We start from the raw sequence: 22909 nt of genomic DNA, 5'->3' as shown, positions 1-22909 counted from the left end.
GCCAGTTTGCCATCTCTGGACCCGGCAGAGCTCAGGGGCCCCCTGGGGTAGGTGAGCAGGGATGGGTTGGGGCATGTTGGGGGTAAGCTGGGAGAGCCCTCATCAGGCAGTGGGCAGAGAGTGGGGCAGACAGCAGCAGAGAATGAAGACTCAGCCATCGGATCTGTATTTCAGGGGTAGGATTCCAGTCCTTAGAAGGACTTGTGGGCAGAGCAGACCACAGCCTTGGAAGAAGAGAAGTGCTGGGCAGGATGCCAACACAGGGACCCAGGAGAAGAAATAAAATAGATGTGGGAAGCCAAATAGAGGTATTGGCTTCATCACCAGGAGCAGAGCAGTTACTTTAGTGGGATCCAAATATGAAGTCAGAGTAGGATGAGCATTGAGTTGGCCTGATGCAAAGCCACCAGCCAGGGCCCTCTCCTTTCTCTCTTAGGTGGCTTAGAGCAGCCTGGGGTAGCCTGAGCCTTCTGTGTGGGAGGCCCTGGACCTGGAGGGTGGAGGCAGATGGGTGGGTTAAACTAAGCAGTTCTTGAAAGTGCCTGTTTGGCTTTTATCTTGTACTATTCTAGGGAGAGGCTAGGCAGATACTTGTGATGTAACTAGGAAAACTTACCATGCCTCTTGGGGTCAAGGCAAAATAATTTAACATGAATTGAATGCTTAAGTCATAGTAGATGCAGAGTAAAAGAAATGATTAAAATGAAAATGATGGTGGTACAACATTGTGAATGCAGTTAACAGCCCTGAAATATATATCCGAATGTGGTTAAAAGGGGAAATGTTAGAGTGTGTATATGGTAACAGAATAAAAAAAATTTTTTAAATCCATGGAATTACACTACGCAGTGAACCCTAAGCTAAACCATGGGCTTTAATTAATAGTACAATTAATTCTATGTATATGGGAGTCCTGTATTTTATTTTATTTTATTTTATTTTATTTTATTTTATTTTTTAATCATCATTTTATTGAGATATATTCACATACCATGCAGTCATACAAAACAAATTGCACTTTCGATTGTTTACAGTACCATTACATAGTTGTACATTCATCACCTAAATCAATCCCTGACACCTTCATTAGCACACACACACAAATAACAAGAATAATAATTAGAGTGCAAAAGAGCAATTGAAGTAAAAAAGAACACTGGGTACCTTTGTCTGTTTGTTTCCTTCCCCTACCTTTCTACACATCCATCCATAAACTAGACAAAGTGGAGTTTGGTCCTTATGGCTTTCCCAATCCCATTGTCACCCCTCATAAGCTACATTTTTATACAACTGTCTTCGAGATTCATGGGTTCTGGGTTGTAGTTTGATAGTTTCAGGTATCCACCACCAGCTACCCCAATTCTTTAGAACCTAAAAAGGGTTGTCTAAAGTGTGCGTAAGAGTGCCCACCAGAGTGATCTCTCGGCTCGTTTAGGAATCTCTCTGCCACTGAAGCTTATTTCATTTCCTTTCACATCCCCCTTTTGGTCAAGAAGATGTTCTCCGTCCCACGATGTCAGGTCTACATTCCTCCCCGGGAGTCATATTCCACGTTGCCAGGGAGATTCACTCCCCTGGGTGTCTGATCCCACGTAGGGGGGAGGGCAGTGATTTCACCTTTCAAGTTGGCATAGCCAGAGAGAGAGGGCCACATCTGAGCAACAAAGAGGCATTCAGGAGGAGACTCTTAGGCACAAATATAGGGAGGCCTAGCCTCTCCTTTGCAGCAACCGTCTTCCCAAGGGTAAAACTTATGGTAGAGGGCTCAACCCATCAAACCACCAGTCCCCTATGTCTGTGGTCATGTTAGCAACCATGGAGGTGGGGTAGGCGAATACCCCTGCATTCTCCACAGGCTCCTCAAGGGGGCACTACATCTTTTTTTTTTTCCTTGTTTTTCTTTTTTTTTTTTTTTTTTAACTTTCCCTTCTTTTTTAAATCAACTGTATGAAAAAAAAAGTTAAAAAGAAAACAAACATACAATAAAAGAACATTTCAAAGAGACCATAACAAGGGGGTAAGAAAAAGACAACTAACCTAAGTTAACTGCTTAACTTCCAACATGTTCCTACTTTACCCCAAGAAAGTTACATAATATAGCAACATTTCTGTGAACTTGTTCCTACTATATCCATCAGAAATTAACAGACCATAGTCATTTCTGGGCATCCCCAGAACGTTAAATAGCTTATCTGTTCTTCTTGGATTATTGTTCCTCCTTCCTTAATTGCTCTCTACTGCTAGTTCTCCTACATTCGACATTATAAACCATTTGTTTTACATTTTTCAAAGTTCACATTAGTGGTAGCATATAATATTTCTCTTTTTGTGCCTGGCTTATTTCACTCAGCATTATGTCTTCAAGGTTCATCCATGTTGTCATATGTTTCACCAGATCGTTCCTTCTTACTGCCACGTAGTATTCCATCGTGTGTATATACCACATTTTATTTATCCACTCATCTGTTGAAGGACATTTGGGTTGTTTCCATCTCTTGGCAATTGTGAATAATGCTGCTATGAACATTGGCGTGCAGATATCTGTTCGTGTCACTGCTTTCCGATCTTCCGGGTATATACCGAGAAGTGCAATCGCTGGATCGAATGGTAGCTCTATATCTAGTTTTCTAAGGAACTGCCAGACTGACTTCCAGAGTGGCTGAACCATTATACAGTCCCACCAACAATGAATAAGAGTTCCAATTTCTCCACATCCCCTCCAGCATTTGTAGTTTCCTGTTTATTTAATGGCAGCCATTCTAACCGGTGTTAGATGGTATCTCATTGTGGTCTTAATTTGCATCTCTCTAATAGCTAGTGAAGCTGAACATTTTTTCATGTGTTTCTTGGCCATTTGTATTTCCTCTTCAGAGAACTGTCTTTTCATATCTTTTGCCCATTTTATAATTGGGCTGTCTGTACTATTGTCATTGAGTTGTAGGATTTCTTTGTATATGCAAGATATCAGTCTTTTGTCAGATACATGGTTTCCAAAAATTTTTTCCCATTGAGTTGGCTGCCTCTTTACCTTTTTGAGAAATTCCTTTGAGGTGCAGAAACTTCTAAGCTTGAGGAGTTCCCATTTATCTATTTTCTCTTTTGTTGCTTGTGCTTTGGGTGTAAAGTCTAGGAAGTGGCCGCCTAATACAAGGTCTTGAAGATGTTTTCCTACATTATCTTCTAGGAGTTTTATGGTACTTTCTTTTATATTGAGATCTTTGGTCCATTTTGAGTTAATTTTTGTGTAGGGGGTGAGGTAGGGGTCCTCTTTCATTCTTTTGGATACGGATATCCAACTCTCCCAGCCCCATTTGTTGAAAAGACCATTATGGCTCAGTTCGGTGACTTTGGGGGCCTTATCAAAGATCAGTCGGCCATAGATCTGAGGGTCTATCTCTGAATTCTCAATTCGATTCCATTGATCTATATGTCTATCTTTGTGCCAGTACCATGCTGTTTTGGCAACTGTGGCTTTATAATAAGCTTCAAAGTCAGGGAGTGTAAGTCCTCCCACTTCGTTTTTCTTTTTTAGAGTGTCTTTAGCAATTCGAGGCATCTTCCCTTTCCAAATAAATTTGATAACTAGCTTTTCCAAGTCTGCAAAGTAGGTTGTTGGAATTTTGATTGGGATTGCATTGAATCTGTAGATGAGTTTGGGTAGAATTGACATCTTAATGACATTTAGCCTTCCTATCCATGAACATGGAATATTTTTCCATCTTTTAAGGTCCCCTTCTATTTCTTTTAGTAGAGTTATGTAGTTTTCTTTGTATAGGTCTTTTACATCTTTGGTTAAGTTGATTCCTAGGTACTTGATTTTTTAGTTGCTATTGAAAATGGTATCTTTTTCTTGAGTGTCTCTTCAGTTTGTTCATTTCTAGCATATAGAAACATTACTGACTTATGTGCATTAATCTTGTATCCCGCTACTTTGCTAAATTTGTTTATTAGCTCTAGTAGGTGTATCGTTGATTTCTCAGGGTTTTCTAGATATAAGATCATATCATCTGCAAACAATGACAGTTTTACTTCTTCTTTTCCAATTTGGATGCCTTTTATTTCTTTGTCTTGCCGGATTGCCCTGGCTAGCACTTCCAGCACAATGTTGAATAACAGTGGTGACAGCGGGCATCCTTGTCTTGTTCCTGATCTTAGAGGGAAGGCTTTCAGTCTCTCACCATTGAGTACTATGCTGGCTGTGGGTTTTTCATATATGCTCTTTATCATGTTGAGGAAGTTTCCTTCAATTCCTACCTTTTGAAGTGTTTTTATCAAAAAGGGATGTTGGATTTTGTCAAATGCTTTTTCAGCATCTATTGAGATGATCAATTGATTTTTCCCTTTTGACTTGTTAATGTGTTGTAATACATTGATTGTTTTTCTTATGTTGAACCATCCTTGCATGCCTGGAATGAACCCCACTTGGTCATGGTGTATGATTTTTTTAATGTGTCTTTGGATTCGATTTGCAAGTATTTTGTTGAGGATTTTTGCATCTATATTCATTAGGGAGATTGGCCGGTAGTTTTCCTTTTTTGTAGCATCTTTGCCTGGTTTTGGTATTAGATTGATGTTAGCTTCATAAAATTAGTTAGGTAGTGTTCCATTTTCTTCAATGTTTTGAAAGAGTTTGAGTAAGATTGGTGTCAGTTCTTTCTGGAAAGTTTGGTAGAATTCCCCTGTGAAGCCATCTGGCCCTGGGCATTTATTTGTGGGAAGATTTTTGATGACTGATTGGATCGCTTTGCTTGTGATGGGTTGGTTGAGGTCTTCTATTTCTTCTCTGGTCAGTCTAGGTTGTTCATATGTTTCCAGGAAATTGTCCATTTCTTCTACATTGTCCAGTCTGTTGCCATACGGTTGTTCATAATATCCTCTTATAATTTTTTTAATTTCTTCAGGATCTGCAGTTATGTCACCTTTTTCATTCATTATTTTGTTTATATGGGTCTTCTCTCTTTTTGATTTTGTCAGTCTAGCTAGGGGCTTGTCAATCTTGTTGATCTTCTCAAAGAACCAACTTTTGGTGATATTTATCCTCTCTATTGTTTTTTTGTTCTCTATGTCATTTATTTCTGCTTTAATCCTTGTTATTTCTTTTCTTGTACTTGGTTTAGGATTGGTTTGCTGTTCATTTTCTAGCTTCTTCAGTTGATCCATTAGTTCTTTGATTTTGGCTCTTTCTTCCTTTTTAATATATGCGTTTAGTGCTATAAATTTCCCCCTTAGCACTGCTTTTGCTGCATCCCATAGGTTTTGGTATGTTGTGTTCTCATTTTCATTCGTCTCTATATATTTAGCAATTTCTCTTGCTATTTCTTCTTTAACCCACTGATTGTTTAGGAGTGTGTTGTTTAACCTCCAGGTATTTGTGAATTTTCTAAGTCTCTGATGGTTATTGACTTCTAATTGTATTCCATTGTGGTCAGAGAATGTGCTTTGAATAATTTCGATCTTTTTAAATTTATTGAGGCTTGTTTTATGTCCCAGCATATGATCTATTCTGGAGAAAGTTCCATGAGCACTAGAAAAGTATGTGTATCCTGGTGATTTGGGATGTAATGTCCTGTATATGTCTGTTAAATCTAATTCATTTATCAGATTGTTTAGGTTTTCAATTTCCTTATTGGTCTTCTGTCTGGTTGATCTATCTATAGGAGAGAGTGATGTGTTGAAGTCTCCCACAATTATTGTGGAAACATCAATTGCTTCCTTTAGTTTTGCCAGTGTTTCTCTCATGTATTTTGTGGCACCTTGATTGGGTGCATAGACATTTACGATTGTTATTTCTTCTTGCTGAATTGCCCCTTTTATTAGTACGTAGTGGCCTTCTTTGTCTCTCAAAACATCCCTGCATTTGAAGTCTATTTTATCTGAGATTAATATTGCTACACCTGCTTTCTTTTGGCTGTGGCTTGCATGAAATATTTTTTTCCATCCTTTCACTTTCAGTTTCTTTGTGTCCCTGTGTCTAAGATGAGTCTCTTGTATGCAACATATTGATGGTTCATTTTTTTTATCCATTCTGCGAATCTATATCTTTTAATTGGGGAGTTTAATCCATTTACATTCAACGTTAAAACCGTGAAGGCATTTCTTGAATCGGCCATCTTATCCTTTGGTTTATGTTTGCCATATTTTTCCCTCTCTCTATTAATATCCTTTATTGTACCCATACCGAGTCTCTTTAGTACTGAACCTTTCTCCAAGTCTCTCTGTCCTGTCTTTGTTTCTCTGTCTGTAGGGCTCCCTTGAGTATCTCCAGTAGGGCAGGTCTCTTGTTAGCAAATTCTCTCAGCATTTGTTTGTCTGTGAAAAATTTAAGCTCTCCCTCAAATTTGAAGGAGAGCTTTGCTGGATAAAGTATTCTTGGCTGGAAATTTTTCTCACTCAGAATTTTAAATATATCGTGCCACTGCCTTCTTGCCTCCATGGTGGCTGCTGAGTAGTCACTACTTAGTCTTATGCTGTTTCCTTTGTATGTGGTGAATTGCTTTTCTCTTGCTGCTTTCAGAACTTGCTCCTTCTCTTCTGTGTTTGACAGTGTGATCAGTATATGTCTTGGAGTGGGTTTATTTGGATTTATTCTATTTGGAGTTCGCTGAGCATTTATGATTTGTGTATTTATGTTGTTTTGAAGATTTGGGAAGTTTTCCCCAACAATTTCTTTGAATACTCTTCCTAGACCTTTACCCTTTTCTTCCCCTTCTGGGACACCAATGAGTCTTATATTTGGACGTTTCATATTATCTATCATATCCCTGAGGTCCATTTTGATTTTTTCAATTTTTTTCCCCATTCTTTCTTTTATGCTTTCATTTTCCATTCTGTCATCTTCCAGGTCACTGATTCGTTGTTCAACTTCCTCTAGTCTTGTACTATGAGTGTCCAGAATCTTTTTAATTTGGTCAACAGTTTCTTTAATTTCCTTAAGATCATCCATTTTTTTATTTAGTCTTGCAATGTCTTCTTTATGCTCTTCTAGAGTCTTCTTGATTTCCTTCATATCCCGTACTATGGTCTCATTGTTCATCTTTAGTTCTTTGAGTAGCTGCTCTAGGTGTGTCTCTTCTGGTCTTTTGATTTGGGTGCTTGGGCTTGGGTTATCCATATCGTCTGGTTTTTTCATATGCTTTATAATTTTCTGTTGTTTTTGGCCTCGTGGCATTTGCTGAACTTGATAGGGTTCTTTTAGGGTTTGTAGACCTATTGAAGTCCTTATCTCTAATTTATCAGATCTACAGCTTCGTGGAGTACACTTTCTCTAACTAACCAGCAGGTGGCGTCCACGAGCCACCTGTTCTCCACAAGCCAGTTCTCCCCTGCTTAGCCTTTTTTTTGGTGAGTGGGGGAGTGAGTCTTGTGGGGCCCAATTGGTGTACCAAGCTTGCGTGTGTAGTTGGTGTTGCCTGCCCTGTATATGGGGCGTGTTTCTGGGCAGTCGGGGAGGGGGGTGGCCCTAACAATCAAATCTCCCTGATGATCCTAGAGTTTTAAAGCTGCTGCAATAGTCTAATCCTTCAGTTCAGTCCTGCCACAGTTTGTCTCTGCCACTGACCCACAAGTCTTTGGTATTGGCGTATGGCTCCTGAGACTTGCAAGTGGGCCCCTCTTCCAGGCCGTACACCCCGGGTCCTCTGTTGAGGGATGACTGTGCTATGTCACAGGTGAGTGCCGTCCCCCCAGGGCAGTTCTGGGCTGCTGGGCTGTGTAGGGAGGCTCCCAGTCTGCTGAAATGATGGCTGAATGGGGCTTTGTTAATTCACACTGCTCCACCTTCCCAGCTCTGGGACAATCAGCTGAGGTTGCAGGGAAGGCTAATGTCCACGCCCAGTTTTGTGGTGTGTGCCTGTTATTTGAAGCACTTCCGTCACACTGGGTTGTCTGGGGCAGCTCTGGGCTATGGGGCTGGCGATGGGCAGGAGTGTTTCCTGTCCACCAGGATGGTGGCTGTGAGCGGACACCCCCCTTTTCTTGTGAAGTTGTGGTGTTTAGTGAATTTTCTCAGCCACTGGATTATTGCCTTTTGTCTCAGAGCTCTCTTAGTTCTGCTCTTGACTTGACGTGCCCAAATTGCAATTCTTTGAAGCTTTCTGTATTGGGCTTCTTAGAGTAATTGTTTTAGAAAAAGAAAAAAGGATTAAAAAAAAAAAAAAAAAAAAAGGGCCCCTCCTCAGAGATCTAATGGGTTATTGAAATGCTAAGAGACAAAGCAACCAGGGCCATTAAGGAAAGGTCCACAGGGCAGAGAGATCAGCTTTTCTTCGGGATTTGCATATGCGCCTCAGGGCCTGAGCTCCGCCCTTCCCCTTTCTGTGTTCACCAGAACTCCAAAAATCCTCTGCTTTTATTTTGGAGTTTTTCGTGTTATTTTTTTTTTCTATGCCTGTCTCCTCTCTGCTGGGCTGGCAGCTCTCAGATTCTCTGGTGTCTGGTCTCAGTCTATCTATGGTTGGAGTTTGAATCAGTAGAATGAGTTTCTGAGAAGGGCTACCACTGCAGTTCTCCCTTCTCCTTCCCGGAGCTGGCAGCCCCTCCTCCCACGGGACTGAGCCTGGCAGGGAGGGGCGCGGGTCCCCTGGCCGCAAAAACTTACAGATTTCACTGATCTCAGCAGTTCGACATTTTCATGAGTGTTGTATGAAGTATGCCCAAAGACAGATTGCTCTGTGGTGTCCAGTCCACGCAGTTCCTGGCTTTTTACCTACTTTCCTGGAGGAGTAACTAAAACTTACAGCTCACCAGTCTGCCATCTTGCCCCGCCTCCCGGGAGTCCTGTATTTTATGCAGGATTGTTCTATAAACCCACAGTGTGGGGAACTGAATCTTCCATGTTGCCTGAGGCATATCTGGGGTGGTGGCTTAGAACGCTGAGCCGTAGGCCTGCATAGAATGCCATGCAGGCCCGCCCTGTAAAGATGTGTGTCTTTTGACTACCATTGTCTTAAACCTAGATTGTATGCACCTGATGTAAATACACTTGATGTAAACAAGTATCTGGTGGGCTCTCCCCCACCTGAGCACCTTTAGCATATACACCTGATCTTCTGAAATAAATAGATGGAGCAAGGCTGCATTGTCATCCACTTAGCACGAGATGCAAGTGGGCCCTCTGCTCCCTTAATTCTTAGCTTTGTGTCCGTGTCTCATTCCTGTGTTGCCCTGTCAGCAATACCACAGCTTCTCTAATAAAGAAAAAAAAAATGGGTGGGGTTATTCCAGAAAGCCCTGAAGGCAGAGGGGTGGATAGAGGGATGAGGGAGACTATTTGACTATGGGCAATGGCATTTCAAAGGAATAGAGGAAGGAGTGAATAGTTTTGCTTAAGGGATGGGAGGTAGATTATTTTGGAGCATAATAATTTGAGATGGTTGAGCTGGTTTATTTAAAAAACCAAGTATCTTATTGGAATGTTGCCTCAAACCCTCAGTAGTGCTCCCACAGACTGCCCTCAGAACTGTTCAATGCCACGTATTAGCTGTGGACAGCCAGACACTACATTCTCTCCTTCCTTGATGACTTTAAGGGGTTCACTCCTCTGGGACTGGGTCTTTCTAACAGGGACGGTGGCTTGAACAGGGGGCTGGCCGTGGGAATGGGGAGAAGTGGATGGAATTTAAGAGGCACATTCAGGAGGCCCTGGGGACTTAGTGGATGTGTGGGAGCAAAGAGAAGGCATTTCCAGGAATGACATCATTTGTCTGGCAACAGTAGCAAAGGGAAAAGTGGGTCTTACCAAGAGGGAGCTCTGAAGAGAGAGTTTAGGAGAGGGCCAAATCGGTTCGGTTCTGAATGTGTTGTCTTTGGAGTGGTTGCAAGACTTCCAAAAGGAAACACTTAGATTTAGCAACATGTATGGGTCTAGAATGCTGAGACTTTCGGGCTGAAAAGAGAGAGGAATTTGAGAGTTGTCAATTTATACACGGTCTTTGATGCCAGGACAGTGTGGTTTCAGGGAAGCTAAATGGAAAGAATATTTGAAAGAGGGAGTGGGGTTCAGCAAAGTCAGATGTTGCTGGGAGGACAGGTAAGATGAAAACTGAAAATTGGCCATTGAATTTAGTGACCCAGAGGTCACTGGAACCTCGGAGAGAGCAGTTTGGGTGGCTTGGAGGCATGTAAGCCAGGCTGGAGCGGATTGAGGATTGGATTGAAGAAAAGCTAGTAGAAATAAGGGGTGAGAATGAGTCCAGAAATGTGGCTGTGAGTGGAAGGAGAAAAAGAATTTTAGGGAAATAGGAGAGTGAGAATTTTTTATTTTGTTTTGCTTTACCGTATCTTAGGAGAGACTCATGAATGTTTAAATGCTGACTGGGAACAGCCAGCCTGAGAGGGAAAGGTTGATGGTAAAGCAGGTGGAGGTGGGTAGTAGTTGACAACACAAGATCCCTGAGGGCTGGAGAGGATGGGCTCCGGGGCAGGTGAGGGGTTGGCCTAATGCAGAGGGTGACTTCTGCCTCTTGGGAGGAAAGGGGAGAGCAGGGCCCGGTGCAGGGAGACCTGCAGGCCTGGTGCAGGAAGCTGAGGTAGTTCTGCTCCGATGGCTTCTGTTTTCTTCTGTGCGGTAGGAAGTCAGGTTTCCTGGTGAGACGGGGGGAGTGGTCGAGGTTTGTGGAGAGGAGAGAGGTCTGAAATAGGCACTGAAAACAAGAGAGTGAGCTGAAAGGGAAGCCCTGGCCCTGAACTGTTTTAATCCTTGACTTGATGAAGTCTCCAGAGATGGAACCTGGCAAATGTATCCTTCCCTCTCCGGCACCTTGGTGAGGGCCCCACAGATGTTAATTGAGTTGAATTGTTGGCCTATTATCTTTCTGTATGCTTCTCAGCCTTTTCCTCTTATTCCCAGATCCCTGGCACCCTCAGGCTGCCCAAAGCTCCCCACGGTGACCCCTTACCTGGGGTCAATTCATGTTAGTATGTGAGTAAGGAATTGTGCAAGTGCCACTCTTCCAGAAATATTTATATTTCAGAGCTCATCCCTAAATGGTTACTCTCCTCCTTTCTTTACTCTGACTACCTCCTACCCCTTTCACCACTCCCCCCAACTCCAGCCCCTGCCCTCCCCGTAGGCAGCTCTCACCAGCCAGCTTTGCTCTGTCTAGATGTCTCTGGTAGAATTTCAGGACTTCCAAATAAGGTGAAGTGAAAAATTTTAGGTACTAGAAAGTAGGCTCAGTGGAGACAGGCTCTCCTGCTTTCTGTTAGAATACTCTGAAGGCAGCCATTCATTCTTTCACTAAGTATTTATCGAGTGCCCATCATGTGCACCATTCTAAGTGTTGAGACATCAGTGAACAAAAAGACAAAAATCCCTGCCCTCATGGAGCTTATATTCTGGTAGGGGGACATAGACAGTAAAGAAGTAAGCATATAATATGTTAGATGGCAATATGTGCTTTGCAGGAAAATGGAACAGGGCGTGAGATCCCAGGGATGTTGCATTTCCATGTAGGGCCTACAATGGCTTTTACCCTGAGTGCAACTGGACCACTGGAGTACGGAAGGGACATTTTGGACTTTCCCTTTAAAGGGATTACTCTGACTGCTGGGTTGTGAATAGTTTGTAGAGGAGCAAGAATGACCCCAAAGTTAGGTGTCTAAGCAACAGGGTGCTTAGTTGGCACCATTATGCTGAGATGGAAGGAGACCACAGGAGGACCAGGTTAGGGAGGGTCCCAGTGTGTTAAATGGAGGTGCCTATTAAACAAACATGTGAAGGTATGGACCGGGCAGTTGGGATGAGTCTGGAGTTCAGGGCAGAGGTCCAGATTGCAGATGGGAATCAGGGCATTGTCAGCCACAGATGGTATTTAAGTTCCAGAGCTGGGATGGGATCACTAAGAGTGTAAAGAGAGGAGGCACCATGGCTGGGCCCCTCAAGAGAGTGGGGAAATGAAAAGTGGCCAGTGAGGGGGGAAGGTGACCTAGATGCTGGCATGATGGTCTAGCCCAGTGCTCCTCACACTCTAATGGGCTACAGAATCTAGCCTGTGAACTTGTTAACAAAGCAGACTTCTAGGTGCTGCTGAGAGAGCCTGATTCAGAAGTATATTTATCAGGGCAGGCTAAACTATTGTAACAAGGGGACACCCCCCCCCCCCTCCACCCTTCCCCAAGCAGAGATCTGTTTCTCTTGGGTAAGGTAGCCAAGTCAGCATTTTTATCATGCTTCTGTGCAGATTCTTAGGCCCAGTGTCCCGGGATCTGAGGATTCTGAGAACAGCTGCTGCAGTTTTAGTATAGGCAGAATGCCCACCTGGACTGAAAACTTGAGGATGGGAACCAGTAACTTGGGCCCTTCTTCCACCTCACTCCCTCCCATAAGAGAAGGACGTGCAGGCCTCTGCACATAGTAAGCACTGAATGAATGCTGGCAAGGAGGGAAAGATGGACATGCATGGATATTAAATGCTTATTTATGTGCCAGGTACTGTGTGCTAATAATTTGTGGTTTGACACATTTAATCATAACTCTAAGCCTTTGAGGTAGGTATTATTGTTGCCCTGTTTTCTGGATTGGAAAAAGGTGGCACAAAGGAAAGTGAATGGCAGAAGCGGTTGAGCCCCCACCAGCCTGACTCATGAGCTGCTCTTTAACAACAGCTGTACTATAGTCTCTCTGCAAGATCTCAGGCTCCCTTTTGGAGCTGGCTGGAATCGGAAGCATTTTCTCCTAGCTGTGGCACAGAGCAGAGAGCACTCTCATTGATTCTGTTTCCAAGGAGAACCCTAACTAATACAACTAATAACTTTGGTACCTCAGGTACTTCCTCGGAAATATGATGATGGTAATATTGCCACAGGATTAGCGGGAGGACTAGGTGTGATAGTGTGTATAAAAGTGCAAACTGGAAAGTACTAATACATGTAAGGTGTTAGTAGTACTAGTAGTAGTAGTAGTAGTAGTAGTAACTTGAAAAATCAAACTGTGGAACCACTAGGATTACCTAAGAGAGTGCCAGAGGGATAAAGATTGTGGGGAGACCCAACAGCTCATGCTTCAGCCAGAACAGCTTCGCCGTTTGCTCTTTTATTTATTGAAGTTTCTGCATTAGATTTGGTTTGAAGAGTTTCTCTGCTTTAAAAAAAAATGTGGAACTCTTGGCTAGCTGATTTCGTAAGTCCTAGAGCTGACTGGCTCAGTTGTGTGTTGGGGGGGGAGGTGAAGCCACGCCCCTTCTTCGCTCTCTTTTCTTGAATCTCCTCTCTGAGCACCCCTCTTCTGCTGTCCCATCAGTCCCAACAGCCCCTTCCTAAGTGTTGCACAGAGGGACTGTGTTCTGTGAGCCAGACTCTGGCGTGGTCTGCCTGGGTTGAGTTGGTCATCCGGGGTGCACCTGGGCTCATGGACCTCAGAAACTGCTATACCCCTCATCACGGCTCTGGTGAGAGGCCCCCCCCCCCCGCCCCCAGTCCCCTCTGCTTTCTCCCTGGGCTTGGGGCAGAGCTGGCCTTGCACTGCTCAGGAGGAGATTGTCCTGTCTGCGTCTCATAAAACACCGTCTCCTGCCCCAGCCACAGACTCTCCCAGCTCTGGGGCAGTGTTCGCAGTTGCCAGTATGTCCCCAACATCTGTGGTCCGCTTGAGAGATAGAAACAAGAAGCAGTGGCAACTGTGGATGTCCAGTTGTGGGAGGTATGGGGCCAGTTAGAATGATGTTGGCCTTGGGTCACTAAAGTCACCAAAAGGTCAAGCCAGGATATTCTGACTACTCACCAGTGCATCCTGTAACCTCTCTGAGGTGGTCTCAGGTCTTTCCCCTTTGCTTGGAGCGCTGGCCATGGACAATGGTCTGGATGAAAGCAGGGCCCAGGCCTCACTTGAAAGTGCTTCTGAATTCTAGCTAAAGCTGAATTGTTGTCCGCAACTGTGTGTCCAGGCTTTCACATCCCTCTGCTTACAGGGCCCCTGGAACCTCATTTGCTTTCTGAGTGTGTGTGCTCTGTCTGCCTATGTGAGAAAATAGGAAGGGAGAAGGGCAGAGAACTGTGAATTTGAGATGACAGCTTCCTAACACAAAGAAGTGGAGAAACCTACTACCCGCATTTGGAAATACAATCTGGCCCGGGGTGGGGAGACTTTCAAGTGAGGTGAGGTTGGAGCTGTGGCAAGAACTAAGAACAGAGGGCAGGCCCAGCCTCAGGGAGCTCCACAGGGAGAGGGGTGCTGAAAAGGAGCCTTCTAGAAGTATGGTCGGGGTGGAAAGAGAACTAAAAAGTACAGTATCCCCAGAGCCAGGACCAAGGGACCAGGGAGTTTCAAGAAGGAAGTGTCAAATGCCACTTTCGAAGGGCAAAGATTTACGAGAGATTAGTGGCAAATCTGATTATGTGATTAGAGTTTAGATCATTAAACTAATATAATATGTGTTTGCAAACTACAGAGAACCCCCCCTCCCCACACATACCCCTTTCTCCAGATGACTCGGGCAGAGCACAGGGTGAACTCAGGAGGGTAGGGACAGTGCAGGGAGGTGCTGAGGGATCTGGTGAGGAACATGGATCTGCACTCTGGAGCAGGGATGGCAGGGAGGGAGGAGGAGGAGAAAGTTGCTGGTGGGAGTATTGATGGGCTGGGGTGCTGAGGGGTGTGAGGGAGCAGGGCCCAACCCTGGTGCATGTCAGTTTCCCCATCAGTGTCTGCATGTGGTTGGTTCTTAGCAAAAGACTGATTGACTTACAAAAAATGATTGACTAATTAAATAGATGTTTAGTGGGAGATTGTCTAGCATAACCATAGATTTAAAATATTGCACCGAGTGAAGTGAGATTCTAGTGAGGAAGAAAATATGACTGGAGGCTGTAATAGGGAAATGAGAAAAATGCATTAGAAAAGCAGCTGTGTGCAGAGGGAGAGCAGTTAGATTAGGGAAGGGTCCCGGATGAGGGGGGCAGCACCATGTGTTCCGGGCTCGGGAGGGTGTCTAATGAAAAAGGGAGTACATATATACCTAGGAAAAAAACACAGAAATGTGCACAGCTTGGTGAATACAAATGACCCAAAGGGTTTTAGAGGTGCCCCTAGGCCTTAACAGAAGCGCTGGCTGCGGCTGTGGTCTGGGGAGGGGATCCCCGGTCCTTGACTCTGTGGGTCACACTCACTTCTGGGCCCGGACAGGCGGTCGGGGTGGGATCTGGGCATACAGAAAAAGCAGAGTCCATTTTCAGCAGACAGGTAGGTGAGGGAAAAAGAACATGGGAAGAAAACAGGAACATTTTGCCTAGGAAAGTTTTGGGGGGTGGGGGGATGTGGTAGCTGTTCCCCCTTGAAGAGGTGTCTTCAGGAGTGGGTCAGGCTTTCTCCCTGTGGTCCCTAACAACTCCTGAATCCCTCCCCAGGCCCTCGCTTTTCTCCATCTCGGTAAAAAGTGCCACCTCTGCCCAGGTGTTGAGGCCCCAGTCCTGGGTGTCAGCCGTGATTCCTCCTGTGCCTTCAGGCCTCCCATTCAACCAAGTTCCCTTGATTCTACCGTGAAAATAAATCTTGAATCCCCTCCATTCGCTCCGTTTCACCCCACCACCATAGTCTCTCTGCAGACTCCTGCAGCTCCTCCGCGTGGGTGTGCACCGGCCTCCCGGCCACTCTCCCGGCCCCCCCCAGCCCGGTCTTCTTCAGCCTCTGGATGTCTTGAGATTAGAAAGCAGACCCTGCCCCTGGCTGCTAAAAGCCCCCCTGAGGGGAATGCTCAGGAACGACTATGGTTTGTTAATTTCTGGGGCGGAGTATGGTAGGAACAAGTTGGCAGAAATGCAGTTATTTTAGGTTATTTATTCTTATTCCTTTGTTGGGTTATCGTCTGTTTATTTTCTTGGGGTAGGGTAGGAACATGTTGGGAGCAATGTAGTTATTTTAGGTTATTTGTTTTTTTTTATTCCTTTGTTTTGGTTTTGTTTGAAATGGTTTTTTTATTTGTTTTTTTAATTTTTTGATAAAGTTGAAAAGCATAATGAATGAGTGTGAAAAAAAGTAAATCAACAGTGGGGGGAGGAGGGGAATGGAATGTTTTGGATTTTACATTTTATTCTAATTTTTATTTTTTGGAGTCATGAAAATGTTCAAAAATTGTGATCAGTGCACTATATGATGATACTATGAACAACTGATTGTACACTTTGAAGGACTGTATGTTATGTGACTATAACTCAATAAAATTGCGTTTAAAAAAAAAAAAAGCCTCCCTGTGGCTTCCCACTGCTCTGCCCTTGAATGACTCCCAACGCCTCCTCCTGGGCCACAAGGCCCTGCGTGATCTGGTTCCTGCCTCATCTCCTGCTGCTCGCCCCTGGCACATAAGCAACACTGGCCTTTCTGGTTCTCATATGTGGCCTTCTCCCAGAACTGGTCTCCGCCTCGCCGTCCCCTCTGCCTGCAGCATCCTCCCTCCACCTCCTCACATCGTCTTCGCCTTCAGGTTGCAGCTCAAACACCACCTCCTCCGTGAGGCCTTCCCTTCTAATGTGGTCACCCCGTTTCTCTCTCTACATCCTGCTTGCTTACTTCAAAGAACTTACACGTCCGTGATGATCTCGCATTCTGTTAGACCGTAAGCGCCACGGGAGCAGGCTTGGACCATCCCTGTCTTGTTCACCGCTGAACCCAGAGCCAGATGCGCACCTGCTCACCACAGTCAGGGTCTCTTCAGAGTGGAGGATGCTGGGGGAGCGCCTTGGGGGCACACACTTAATAGCAATATCAGCCCCTGCAGTGTTTACTGTGTCCCACCATTATAAGCTCTTTATGTATAGCAGGGGCCAGCAAACTTTTTCTATAAAGGGCACAGTACATATTTTAGGCTGTGGTCTATGGTAGTTACTCAATTCTGCCGTTGTAGTGCAGAAACAGCCGTAGATGATTCGTAAATGAATGAGCCTGGCTGTGTTCCAGTTTAACTTTATTTACAAAAGCAGGTGGCAGGCCAGCTGATCCCTGACCTAATCCTCAGAATTTCTTTGCAGAAACTACTGTTATTGTTATCACCATTTTAAAGATGAGGAAACTGAGAAGCATAGAGCCTCAGTAACTTGCTTGAGTTCACACAGCTATGAGGGGGCAGAACCAGGTTTGAATCCGGGCAGGTCCAATCCAGAGTCCACACGTCTAAGCACCATGCAGCACTGCCCCTCAGCAGACCTTGGAGAGGTGGGAGGACTGTCTGCTCCTCCTTATCCCCCAAGGGCTCCACCACTGCCTGACCTCTCCATGTCCCAGTATCCTCAATTGAAAAATGGGGATGATTATATCAATAATATATTATATATATATATATAATATATATTATTGTAGGATTGTTGTTAGGATCAAATGAGCTGATGCATGTAAATGGCCTGGCTCTGTGCCTGGACATAGCCTCATTATTGTGATCCTAACCCATACCCAGTCCAGCACTTCGAGTCCATTCACATCTTTTCATATTGGCCCTTTGCCCTCTGCCTCATTACAGTCCCAGGTTGTCTTTGGCCTCATGCAGCAATCCTACATTTGTTTCTCATCCACCAAATATTTATTGTGTGTGGCTCAGTGCTGACTGAGGCTCTGGAGACTATGGAGAACAGTCCTGTGCTCCAGGGCACTCGCTGAGCCGCCTCCAGATGGCACTGAGGACTGTCGTAGACTTGGAGCTGAAAAACTGAGGGTAGGGCCAAGCTAAGCAAAGCTTCCTGAAACATCAATAGTGTTTTCCTTATGTTTCTTTCTGTCCAAATTCTGAGAGCAAACCTAAGGTCTCTTGCAACACCACTTGGGGCGATGTGGACCCTGGATGCTCCTGAGAAGTAGTTCCACTGAAGGCTTCTCTATGAGTGAAACCGACACGAAGGCTGCACAGCAGCACCTCAGGGCACACGTGGGTGTCGGGCCCAGGATGGACCGCGCTGCCCTTCAGCTGTTTGACCTCCTTGTCTTCACCAGCACTGCTTTGCTGCACTGACAAGAAAATGCGGAACTAGAGGTTTCCTGACCGCTCAGAAAGAAATCACACTTCTCTTCCAAGGAATTAAAATCATACCCACATCATTCTTCATCCTGTTTTCAAGAAAACTCTCTTCTGTGAAAGTGTTAGAAAAAGAAAAGCACCCTCTGCCTCTGAGACGCCAGGGCCAGTCATCCTGGTGACAGGATGGTGGTTGGCGGACTGTTGTCACCTGTTGTCAGCCTGTCTCTGCACAGCCTCCCCACCAGTTTAGGCCTGATGGAAAATGGAGTTGTTACTTCTGCGTTTCTCCAGGGTCCTTCCTCTTTGTCCAACCTGCATGATTAAATGTCCATGAAAATAAAACCACTTTCCCCCAGAGGTCAGACAGAGGTGCTTTTTGTTAGTGCCGTGGGAATCTCTGTCCCCCAGTGGAAAGGAAGAGGAGGTTAAGGGGTTGGAGCAGAGGCCTAGCAGTTGTCTTGAGGCATTTCTTCTTCGCTCGCAGAGGAAAGATCTCTCTGGGGCACTGCAGACAGTCTTTAGAAACAAATTCAAGCCCATTTCAGTTTCCCTTGTGTCAGGCTGTCAAAATAAAGTGTCTCATCCTGTTAGTTTTGTATTTCTTCCTCCTCCTCCTCCTCTTTCTTTTATAAACTTCTCTGATAGTAATCATTCCTCTTCCTGAAAGAGCAGAAGCACAGAATTCAAGGGCCAGAAGCACCTTGAAAGAGGGCACTGTCTCACCTCCCAGCAGGTGTCCCAAGCCAGGGCTGCTCTCCTAGAATTCTGCCTCAGGCTTGGATTCCAGAGTCTCCTTAGGTCACTGCTTACTGGGGACTTGACACCTATGTTTTCCTTATCTCCAACCACCATCTCTCCTTCTTTAACTAAAACCCAGGACACTTTGTTGGGTCTTGGGTGGGTTTGGGGAATAACATAACCCCTTCTCATATTGCTGAATGTGGGTGGTGGGATGTGGGCCCCTTACATGCGACACCTGAGCAGAGCTGACAAATGGGCGGTTTGCTTCTGGCTGCCATCTCATGATGTGGCAGCTCTCACTGGCCACTGTGATAGGACTCCATAGTTGCCCGTGGCTCAGGGACCATCCTGAGGTACCTCGCCAGCCTTTGCTCCCCCACCTCATCATCTTATCCCCGTAAGTTTCACTTCCCAAAGAAAGCAGTCTCTCTTACCTCTTCAGCAGTACCCTACCCTTACAAAGGAACCTGGGGAAAAGGCTGTAGGCCTCTCCCCATCCTCAGACTCCTCCCACGGGCCACCGTACATTTACCAACAGCTCCTGGAGCCTGTGAGTTCTTGTCTAATCCAGTCACTAATAGTGGGAATCACAGGCTGAGTAAGGGGGCTGGTGGTTCATGCAGGGCTGAAGGGGCGATGCTTTGGTGGAAGGGACACCAGTGAAATCCCATTAGAATGTGACACAAGAACTGTGCTCCAGAAACGGGTGTGAGTGGGCAGGATTTGGCAGCAGATCTCAAAGTCCCAGCTTAAAGGCATTTTTCTGTGCTCTCTCTCTCAGGTGTCTTACCTATCCAGATCTTATTTTCCTGGCACAGATCTAAAACAACTACATCAAATTGTTACATTGCTAAAACAACAAAATCATCTGTGAAGTGAAAACATTTAATGTCCTGGGCAGTTTTAAAACCATCATTGATACTACAAAGGAAATGTGGCCATTCCTGGAAATCATATAATTTATCCTGGAAGAGATGTCAGGTGTCAGCTGGTCCAACCCAACCCAAGGACCTAGGACTATCTGTTAGGCACCCCAGCATCTCTTGCCATGTGCACCCTTCACTTCTCTCTTTCATTCTGTCTCATTGGTGTCATCATCTGCCTAGGCTCCTAAACTGGAACCTGGGAGTTGTCCTTGACTCCCCTCTCTTCCAGCCCTTCCATCGATTCCATCTCTAAATCTGCTTTTTATCTCAGAAATACCTTGCAAGCATGGCTTTTCCTTGCCACTGCCTTAGATCAGGCCATTGTCATCCTCCTTTGGCCTGATGCACTAGTCTCTTCCCCTAAACCCCCTGCTCAGGTCTGCCCTCCATGTTTATCATCCCTAAAAGATCAAAACCATGGAGTAAAACTTGGAATTCCCAACTGTGGCCACATTCAGGGCTCCTCATGATGTGCTGCAGCTCCCCTCCCTCTCCACACTTAGACTGCACAGCGCCCTTCCTCGGTGTTTCTAGTTATGCAGGAATTGGTCACACAGGTGATGGGGACGCTAGGAATCCAAACAGGGGACTCAGAGTGAGCAACTCTGAGATAAACTCCAGAAGGGAGCTGTCTGTCTGCTCTAGAGCTGAGGGGGCAAAGGAGATAGTGTTTTCAGAGCTCAGGAGCTGGGGACCATGCTGGGCTTGCTGGCAGGACCTAGTCCACAGCCAGAGGGGCCACTGGTGGTTGTGAGGACCTTGGAGAGACCCAAGACCTGCCAGAGATGCTGCCCAAAGCCAAGGGATGGGGAGAAATGCCCTGGCTTCTTCCTCCCACCCACCCTTCAGTCCCCTGCCAGTCCCTCTCACTGGCTATACCCCACCAGAAGCCAGGGAGCAGGGGAGCAGGGAGCAGCCCTCACCCAACCTCAAGGTAAAGACCAGGGCAGAGGAAGAGCAGGGTGTGGATCTGGGAGCAGACGGACAAATGATTGGCATATTCCCTTCATTCCACTCTGCTCCAGGTTAATTGTTAGCCATTCCAGAACTTTTCTGATACCCTCTGGGAAACTCTTTTCTCTCCATCTAGAAAATACCTACTCTTTAATTATGACCAGCTGAGACGTTTTCTTCTTGGTGCACCTGGTACAGATACCCCAGAAAGTGTTAGCTATCCCTCATCTGAGCTCCAGCAGTTCTTGGCTTAAATCTCTTTTTATGGTACTTGCCACCTGGGTACTGTAATTTATCGTTTCCATGTCTGATCTCTTCTCAGCTTGGAGGGCCTCAAGGGTAGATGCAGTGTCACTTGTTTCTCTGTCCTCAGGACCTAACCCAGGATATATCACACTGAATCAGGAAAGGGAAGGACAGGCCAGGGTGCTGCAGGGGTGCGTGACCCAAAGTTTCACGGCTGGTGGTGGCAGAGCAGGATGGAGCCCAGGTCTCTGACCTTGTATACTGTGTCTGGGATTTCTTCTGTAGTAACCAGTAACTCCCCAAGAAGCACACAACTTGAAAACTCCAGAGACACGTCTTGAGCTTATATCTTACTAACTATAATGTAAAGAAAACATCCTGAGTTTTCCAAACTTCCATTAACCAAAACAGAATGTTGTGGGGTTTTAGACATAGTGTAGACAGAGATAAGAACCTATCTTTCTTTGTTAAGCCTGAGACTAAACTCTATAAAATATGTGTACCTTTTTTTGTAACTAAACGCTTAACTCATGCTGCTTCAGAATCTTAGATTATTTGTTTCCAGAAATGAATCAGAAGAGATGCAAGGAGTCCTATGTAAGTAGAGAATTTAAATCATGGCATCCATAGCTTTCATTTGGAATTCCCAAGAAATCCACACAGGAAAGATGCATCAATTTGTGAAGCTAAAAAATAGCATTTAAAAGAAACTCTCAGTAAGAGATCTTAGGGAACCGCTGGGATATAATTTTCTCTACTCCTTTTTGGTTTGAGTTGATAACTCTTTAGCTGGAGGGCCATACTTTATATTCAATCAATAGCAGGAAGAAGTCACTATTTACCTCAGAAGGACAGATAAACAAAGTCCAATATTGGTAGTTTCGATTATTTTTTTTATTTGAGAACCGAACTCCTTTGCTGTTCCTGTATAATAAGATATTATACACAGAGGGGAAGGACTTTTAATAAAATGGGGCTCTTATTTCCACGAAACAGCTGCCTGGGAATGACAGTATACCCACTGGAAACGGCTTACTTAGAGAAATGTATTATGTGAAGAAACGTCAGCCTTTGTAGTTCTATTATTGGGCTTTCTCATGTCAGTGAGCACAGTGGGTTGATTCTGTTTTCACAGCTAAGCCAAGGTCATGAGGAAGCTACAAAGGAAGGAGACAGACCGTGTCCTGGGAGACATATATTACAGCTCAGTTTGTATGCAAGCACATGGCCCTGAAACAACTAAAGCCCCTATCTTATAGCAGAACGTAAGTGATTATTTTCTAAAAGAGCAGAGAAACCCATTTTCATAAAAGCAAATACCGGACAAGACTGCAGCAGAGTAGAGGGTGACTGAGGTCAGCAGATGACCTGGTGGAGCTGAGAGTTGCATAGGGCTGCGAAAGGCACACAGTGCTGGGAGAGGAGGGACGAGGTATTCAGGCCTCTCCTGGCTCTTTAGCAGGAACAAAGAGACTGTTACGAGGGTCAGAAAGTGCTGGACTCTGCGGTACAAAGACTGACAAGACGCAGACCTGCCCAGTAGTCTGGTAGGGCGGTGGTTCTCCAAGTGTGCTTCAGGGACCCCTAGAGTGCTGGAGCTGACAAGAGCCGAATGTGCACGTCTCTTCCCAACTCCAAGTTCAGTGACCTCTCATGTTGGTAGAGTGAAATTGGCCATGGTGGGAGTATTTACACCACAGAAATTAGCAAATGCTATAAACTAGGGCGGCTCCCCCAGGAAAGCCTGTTGTTAACTATTTTCCAGCATACCATTGCCCTGGGCTCCCTGAAAACGTTTCAGGGGATCTGCATGGTCAAAACTATTTTCATAATGACACTAAGGTGTCATTTGCCTTTTTTTACTCTTAATCTCTCACAAGTGTTACATGCAGTACGTGACATGATACTTACTGCAACACACTGAATGCAGATCCAAAAATCCAGCTGTTTTCTATTAAACCAGACATCGAAGAGATGTGCAAAAACAGAGCCACTCTGCTCAGTAATTTTTTGTTTTAGAAAACAGTTACTTTTCTTAAAAATATGTTAACATATAATTGGCTTATTATTTTAAAGTGAATTAATAAAGACATATTTTTAGAATCCCTG

The 22909-nt window shown here is 45.0% G+C and overlaps 1 protein-coding gene across 4 annotated transcripts in view; it reads left to right on the top strand.

Moving 5' to 3' along the window:
• The window catches only part of TRAF5 (TNF receptor associated factor 5), a 49103-nt gene that overhangs the window by 4897 nt on the left and 21297 nt on the right, over positions 1–22909 (top strand). For 3 of the 4 annotated variants that reach the window (XM_037824473.1, XM_037824464.1, XM_037824444.1), the window contains exon 1: positions 21953–22065. The exons of the other annotated variant lie outside the window; for it this stretch is intronic. In XM_037824473.1, coding sequence (XP_037680401.1) covers positions 22025–22065 — 41 coding nt within the window. In that variant the 5' untranslated portion in view covers positions 21953–22024. Of the gene's footprint in view, positions 1–21952; positions 22066–22909 lie in introns of those variants that run through there. 4 annotated transcript variants of the gene reach the window in all.

The sequence above is a fragment of the Choloepus didactylus genome, chromosome 2 (genome assembly GCF_015220235.1).
Source record: "Choloepus didactylus isolate mChoDid1 chromosome 2, mChoDid1.pri, whole genome shotgun sequence".
Taxonomy (NCBI): domain Eukaryota; kingdom Metazoa; phylum Chordata; class Mammalia; order Pilosa; family Megalonychidae; genus Choloepus; species Choloepus didactylus.
Note: the sequence above shows the minus strand (reverse complement) of the source record. Positions and strands in the feature narration are given on the sequence as shown.